The sequence below is a fragment of the Egretta garzetta genome, unplaced genomic scaffold (assembly GCF_000687185.1).
Source record: "Egretta garzetta isolate BGI_Z169 unplaced genomic scaffold, ASM68718v1 scaffold389, whole genome shotgun sequence".
NCBI lineage: Eukaryota > Metazoa > Chordata > Aves > Pelecaniformes > Ardeidae > Egretta > Egretta garzetta.
The window spans coordinates 423,291-430,680 of record NW_009260766.1 but is presented as its reverse complement, the minus strand read 5'-3'; the positions used below and the strand labels follow the sequence as shown (position 1 = coordinate 430,680).

The 7,390-nt window shown below is 52.9% G+C and overlaps 1 protein-coding gene across 1 annotated transcript in view; it reads left to right on the top strand.

The window, feature by feature from the left end:
* The window catches only part of CAMTA1 (calmodulin binding transcription activator 1), a 330,506-nt gene that overhangs the window by 72,236 nt on the left and 250,880 nt on the right, over positions 1-7,390 (top strand). Inside the window, exon 4 of the mRNA XM_035901530.1 lies at positions 5,285-5,352. Coding sequence (XP_035757423.1) covers positions 5,285-5,352 — 68 coding nt within the window. The remainder of the gene's footprint in view (positions 1-5,284; positions 5,353-7,390) is intronic.

Here is a 7,390-nt window from a genome sequence, read left to right as displayed (position 1 = left end):
CGGGCGCGGGGCCGCTGGCGAGGGGCTGCAGGAGGGGCGATGGGAAGGGCTTCGGTGGCCGTCGTCCGGAGGCGCTGCAGCCCACGCGCGGCCTGTCCAACTCGGCTTTCAGTTGATGCTGGTGCATTCGAATCATCTTAACCGGGGGAATGCAAAACAAAAACAAATGTTCATTTATATAAAATGATTTCAGCCCGAGCAACAAAATGTAAATTAAGCCACTGAAATACAGGACCAAGATTAGGATAAAACGTAATTTGTGTGATTTTAATGTTAAATTATCTAATTGCTTTACAAAGTGCTTCCATTAGCTGATCAAATTAAACCTTTTTTCCTCGCCAGTGTCTCATAAGCCATAAACGTCAGGCTCAGTCCTGCAGGCTCTGGCCTGGGGGGCAAGCCCGGCTCTGAGCATCGCTGTGAGATCGGCAGGCGCGGTCAAACTGATCTGGATCTGCCCAGCTTTCAGTATTTTGACCTTTCTCAGCGATTCTTGCTCACTTTACTTGGCTGCCGTTGTTTCTAAAGCTGTGCTTGGAAGGGACGCGGGGCCGGGTGGCGCATCCTGGCCAAGGGGCTGCTGGCCTCGGCGTGCGGGACCCTCGCCCACGGAGATGCTCCTGGGTGGCCTTGGTGTGTGGTACCCTCGCCCACGGAGATGCTCCTGGGCGGCCTCAGCGTGTGGTACCCTCACCCATGGAGATGCTCCTGGGTGGCCTCGGTGTGTGGGACCTTCGCCCCCCCTGCGTTTTTGGGGGCAATTGGAGCGAGTCCCGCCGAAGCCATGGAGATGCTCCTGGGTGGCCTCGGCGTGTGGGACCCTTGCCCATGGAGATGCTCCTGGGTGCCCTCGGTGCGTGGGACCCTTGCCCATGGAGGTGCTTTTGGGTGGCCTTAGGGTCCACGCAGTGCCATTTACCCTGACTGGTGCTCTGGGGGGACTCGCCAGCTGTGATGGGTCAGGCATTTACAGTGAGTGTCCGTGTCCTTTTATTTCCTTCACTCGCTTTATAATTAAACTGCGAAGCCGAGGAAGAGCGCTGGGTTTCAGAGCCTGGCTCTGTCTCATCTGACCTTGCTGGTGCCACGCTGCCTTTTGTTTGTAATCTCGGGCAAGAAGCAATGGAAAAAGGGTTTGATAGGAGACAAAAGCAAACAATAGCCTCGCTCCAAAGGTACGATGAATGGGATGTAATTGAATTCTTTGGTGAAGACATTGATTTGACCCTGTAAGACACATGGAGTGAATCATTAGGGGAATTACTTCACATCAAAATGCAGGGGTTTTTATCAGAGGGCTTTTATTGTGCCTATAGTTTTGTTTTTAATTATTTAATGACTTTGTGTCTTCTAGTGATAAATCTCTTTCTTCCCCCTTTTTTCAAAAGGACAAATGCTGTTGGTATGACAGAGGGGTGCGTGCCCGAGCAGCTGACGAGCACCGACGCTTCGTTAGCAGCCCTGCTCGTGCCCCAAGCACAGGCAGGCACCTGCTTTGAGAGAACATCTCGTGTCAACTGCTGTTAAAACATCAGCATCTGACCACTTCCAGATATATTTTTCCAATCTGCATATAGCACAAACTCTGCAGGAGTCAGTTTATTGCACGAAGCTGTGTGAGACGTGGTGTTTGGGAGGGAAATCTCCAGACCTGGGCTGCTCGCGGCGCATCTGACCCTGGATTTTTGGAGCGCCAACCGCTCCCAGCTGCGGCTCCTGTGGCTTCAGGGCTTCTCAGAAACCTCATCCTTGTATTTTGCCTCTCGCAGGTGGTGCTTCCCTCACCACAATGACGTATTTGAGAAAAACAGCTTTTTCTATTACTTGAGCTGCTTGGGCTCCCCCTTAGCTTGGTTTGGGCTTTGCTCGGAGGAGCTGCAGGTTTGCGTGCACGTGCTGCCCGCGTCATCTCTTTCTCAAAAAGCTTCTCCCTTCGCTCCTGCCTCCGACCTCGGAGCGTCTGCCGCTGCGCGCGGTGGCCGTCTGTTTGCTGCCGACCCTGGGTCCCACGGTGTGCTGGGAGTCCCCTGGGCGATGGACACTGGGTCGCACGGTTACAGAAAACAGAACATTTAAAGACCAGGATTGAAGGGGGGCTTGCTGCTGGCGGCAGGATCGAGGAGCCGGCAGCGTGGTGGCTCGAGGTGCTGAGCGCGCCGGCCCCTCCTTGCTGGTGATGCCGACATCCCGGTGAGGATGCAGTGCTCTGGATGACGGGTGGCAGGCAGGCGTGGGCAGGGCAAGTGGACGATGCGGGAGGTTTCTTGGGGTTCTTTGGGGTTTTCTGCCCCGTTTGCGTGCCAGTTGTTGTAATTCCGAGTACCCAGGGGCACAGGAGTCAGCAGCGAGGGTTTGCTGTCTCTGCTGCACGTGTTGATTCACAGCGCTGCCGTGAGCTAGGTTTTCCTTGTTATCCAAGGTATTTCCTCTGGAGCAGGGAAATCGGGCGGTAATACACCGTTAAGCAGAAGGCCTGGGGGAGCTCCAACCAACCCTAGTTGATGAGGATCTGTCTTTCATCCTGTTAGGAGAATAGAGTTACACCTTTTGAGTCGTCTGAAGATCAGCCTGGAGCGCTGCCGCAGCAGTGGTGGGGGCTCCCCGGCCGTCTCGGTACCACGGTGTGCGGTGCGGTGCGTCGCGTCGCCCGCGTGCCTGCGGCATCGTTCTGCAGCTTGTTCCTTGGTCCGCCCAAATCCGCGGCGCAGGCCCCGGCCAGCAGCGTGGGGACGCGTGTTCTGCCTCCCAACAGGAGCGTCGCGGTGCTCAGCTCCTCCCGCCGGGGCCGCTTTTGGGGTGAAGATGTCGAGCGTGCAGGGTATAGGCCAGCAGGAAGGCGATCAAGCCCTGGCTGAGGCTGATGCTCGTTTGCCTGAAACACTTTGGGTTTCTGTGCTACAGCAGTGTGTTTATTCAGCCACGGAAGCTAAAAATTGCTTTATTCTCCGTACGGCAAGGTGATTTTTAGTAGGAATAGGCAAATTCCCATGCTCGTCTGAGACCCCCCCAAACCTGCCTGGCTTTGCAGGATTTTGAGGGTGAATCCACCGGCTTGGTCTCTGTATTGAAGGGATTTGTCTCTGTCGATGCCTGCTCATAGAGACCCTCCGCCACCGGCGTGCGGGGCTCGGGCGTTGGAGAGGATGAGTCGGGAGCTCCCTCTGCGGCGTCCGCTGGTGCTTGTTCCAGAGCTCGCGTCGCTGTGAGGTGCGAGATGATGCTGGGCTGTGACGCAGCGAGTCGAGGACGTACGGTGGGATGGGTTGGGAGTAAAATTCTGCAGACCACAGCACATTTGGTGGAAATACTTTAAAAAAAAAAGCAGAGATCTTGTTTCATATTTTCTGAAGGATTTTAGTTGAAGAGTATTTTATGGGTTTTTACATATATAGATATCTGCATAACATCAGTGGCGGGCTCCTACAGCTCGCTCCCAGTGTCGAAGCTGTGAGTTAATGCTGCCTCGGGGGCTCTTGGGGGGAGCGATGGGCGATGCCTCCTTGGAGCCCAGTGGACTCCTGGGGCCGGACCTTTTGGCCGCGCAGTGTCCGAATTTTAAGCACTCGCGCCTGATTGGACTGCGGCCCCTGTAAAAGCGCGAGGCGCGGCGTGTTCCCGGGAAGGTCGTGAGTGCGGGCGCCGTGCCAGCGACTGCTGCCTCGGCGGAGGGCTGCGCCCTGTTATCTCGATAGCACATTTTACGCGGCAATTAGCCAGAAATTAAAAAGAGGCGTTTTTGGAGCTTCGTGTCGCTGCTCCTGGCTCATGTAGAAGCGGTGCCACGGTAGTCGTGGTCGTCCCCTGCTACGGTAATCGTCTAAAGATGCGGAGTCGGGCTTGGGAAGCGAGGGGTGCGGCAGTGGATTCTGGGAGAATTTATTTGCAGTGTAAACATGTTGGTTAGGAGTCATTAATATGACATTCACACAGCTCTAATAAAGTACATAACACGGGGATCTGGCACTGCTGCAATACCCGGAGGACATTAAGTGTGAGTCTTAAAACCAAGAGTATTGGAAACAAGATATTTTTACGTCTCGTTTGGGAGTAATATAATTGCATTTTGTGGCTCTAGCAGATGCTTGGGCCAGCTGGTTGGAGAGCATTGTGGATTTTTTTAGCTTTGGTACTATACAGCTACAACCCTTATATAGAGCTATCTTTAAAAAAAAAAAAAAAAAAGAAGAAAAAATCATCTCCTGGTCGAAAGCCCCATTTCTTGTGTGCGCATCGCCTCCGTGGCGGCGCAGCCTCTGGACGCTTCTGGTGCGTTCGCTCTGGAGGTTGAACTGTGCGTGGTTTTGGGGTCTAATTTGAGGCAATCAAACACCCAAGGCCACTTCACCGACCTTTTCTGCACGGCTTCCGCTATTGCAGGTCTCTCTGGGAGGGAGAGCCTCGGACCCAGCTGGGAGGCCATTTTTGGAAGAGAACCATCATACCCCCCTGTATTTCCGAGTATATCTTTGGGGGAAGCTTATTTCCAGCAGTCTGCGGGCTGCAACCCCAGGGGTCCTTGGCCATCTCTAGGTGCCGGGACGTCGCCGATGTGCCGACAGCAGCCATTGTAGTTGGGGACGGTCACCCATCTCCTGCCTCCTCCGGCGCGGACCACCCTGGTCTCTCCCGGGGCTGCCGACGATGCTCAGCCTGCCCGCGGTGTGGCTGCCCCCCGACCGCGCTGTGCCAAGGAAACGGATGGGTGGCCACCCCACGCTTGTCAGGCGTAGGCACAAGCGCTGCCGTGAATTATCTTGCTGGCGCCGATGATTTCCTGCAAACAAATCGGTTCTGATCTGGAAGTAATCACCCGTATCATTCCTGCAAGTGGGAGCGATGACTTATGTTGATGTCACCCGCTGGCTTTTTATGGCAACAATTAATAATTCAGTAATCCTCTCTGCAGTGATGCTGTTCTATTTATAAATATTTAATTTAGCTTCCCGTGTCCATGTTGGCGCTGCCCTCCCCTTTGCCTCCTGACGTAACGCCAGGCTCCCGGTGGTGGTAACCAAAGTTACCAGAAAATTGTCTGTGCTGGAAAATGTTAATGCCTTCCCTCGTTTGCATCTCTTCCTTGCGTTGTTCAAGTCTGGCTTTGGTGGTGTGAATACGAGCCTTGACCGGGTGCGCTATGCCAGTCAAAACCTGGCTTAAGCTGCAGACCGAACCCGGGGCTGGTGGCTCCTTGTCTCTGTTATAAAACTTCTCTGCTGTAGAACTTTCCGGTTTCCAGCGCAGCCATGCAAATAACCTTTTTTTTCTTTCTGCGTTTCTCTTTCAGGAAATTGCAGCTTATTTAATAACGTTTGAAAAGCATGAAGAATGGCTAACAACTTCCCCTAAAACAAGGTAACGTTGCTCACGCTTCGGCACATTGACTCATTCTTGCCGAGGACTTGACTCGCTCATCGATGCGTTGGCCACTGAGTGAGAACTCCCAGTCATGCTTGATGGCTTGTGACACCAAACCCTCATTAATTGACTTAATGAGCATTTTATTGAATGAAATCAGATTGATTAAAAATGGAGCAGCTGCAATCTTGACAGGTTAAAGTTTTAACCCGATTGCTCAGGATTTAATTGTGTCCCCCCAGATGAATGGATTGGAGCGCCTTCGCGCGAGGCTGCAGGCCATTCATCTTGGCAGTGCTCCCCACGGCCTCCAACTTGAAATAAATAAAAAAGCGCGACGCCCCCCCGTGCTCTGCCTGCTGAGCGTGCAGTCGCAGGGATTGTTGGCGTTCTGGTGTTTTGCTTGCTGGGGTTAAGTGTGTGATGGTGAGGAGATCCCAAAAAGCCGCATTAGCAGACGTGTTTGCAGTTTATTATTCAGTAAATGCCATGTCTTCTTCGCGCTGCCATAAATGTTTAACTCCTCCGCTCCCCTGGGAACTGGTACGTGAAGCTTCGGCTGCGGATCTCTTCCTGCCCTTTTGGCTGCGTTCATGCTCGCAAGTTGCCCTACGTCTCTCTAACGCAAGATAAGACTCTCGCTTTCTCATGTTTGGGGTTTTCTCTTTTTTCCTTTTCCCTAACCCACCTCTTCCCTATTAAGAAGGGCCGGGCTATCGGAGGGAGCCTGCTGGGACCAAGGTGGGACAAAAGCCTTTTTTAGCATCCCGCACCCCGTCGCTGTCCGCTGCAGAGACCCGGTGGCAGGGGTGTCCTGAGCAGCTCATTGCTGGGCTTGGCATCGCCTCCCTCTGTAATGAGCAGGGGCAGAAATTACAGTGAGATGCAGGATGGGTACTGAACCCAACAAACAGTGCAGATCAGTTCCCCGGGTGTTCCACAGCTCCCAGCCGAGGAGAGGATGGCGGTGGGGGAGGGCAGGGCAGCACCGCTGGGGCACAGAGAGGACCCGCTTCCCATGAAATACAGGGAAGAGGAGAGCTGTGTAACTTCAGTTTGTCCCAAACCCCAGTCTCTTCTGTGGTTTTGTGACATCTTTAAGTAACGCATTTGCTTGTCGTATCAAAACGTGTCTGTAACACCTGGAAAGGGAGACATTTGAGACCCAATTGCTTTCTGAAATGGTTCTCCAAGACCCAAAGGTGCCATGGTGGCTGAAGGGCCCTGAGAAAGGGCTTGTCCCTGGTGGCAGCGGGGGTCTCACCTGGCTGAGTGCACAGACGCGCTGTTTCGCCCCCCTTCCCGGCTGTGGGACAGCGGGTGCGTTGATAGCGTTAGAGAAGGATTGCTTCTGACCTGGCCACCCGAGTTCCAGAATTAACGCAAAATAATTTCTTGCTGCACCTTTGCCAGAGAAGCCTTTTAAGTGGTCAGAAAACTTATTAACTGGTCTGGGTATGCGTGGCGTCATTAAAGATAGGAGATTGTAAATGCTTTTGTAGCAGTGCCTTATGACTTTAAGAGTTTGGTTTGCTAAAGGCAATGCATGAAAATAATTTTCTGATTATTTTACATTACAATACCTTCCTCCCTTGTGCTTACACTTGAAAGGAAATAGTGGCCCAAGAGAAGGGAAGCAGTGACGGCCGTTCAAGGACCTGCTTAAATTGTTGCGTTTTCTTTTTTTTTTTTTTAATACAAAAATTAATTGGAAGAGTTAAATGCTGAGTTCATACAATCAGGGCTCTTGGTACTACAGAATTAATTACATCGATCCGGCACTGAACTGGAACACTCCCCGTTCTTTGTTTGCTGCTGTGGGTGCCACTAATTTCATCTCAGAAAATTAATAAAAATGAATTGCACCGCTGACACCTATGGAGTTTCTTAATAAATTGATGTATAGGGCGATCTGAGGAGTCGCCGCTAGACGGATCGCTGTAGTGGTCTCGGAGCGGTTGGAGGATGCCCTGTGGGAGCCGGCGGCTGTCGGAGCGCGGGGCTGGCGGTGGGCGCCGGCGGTGGGGTTTCGCTG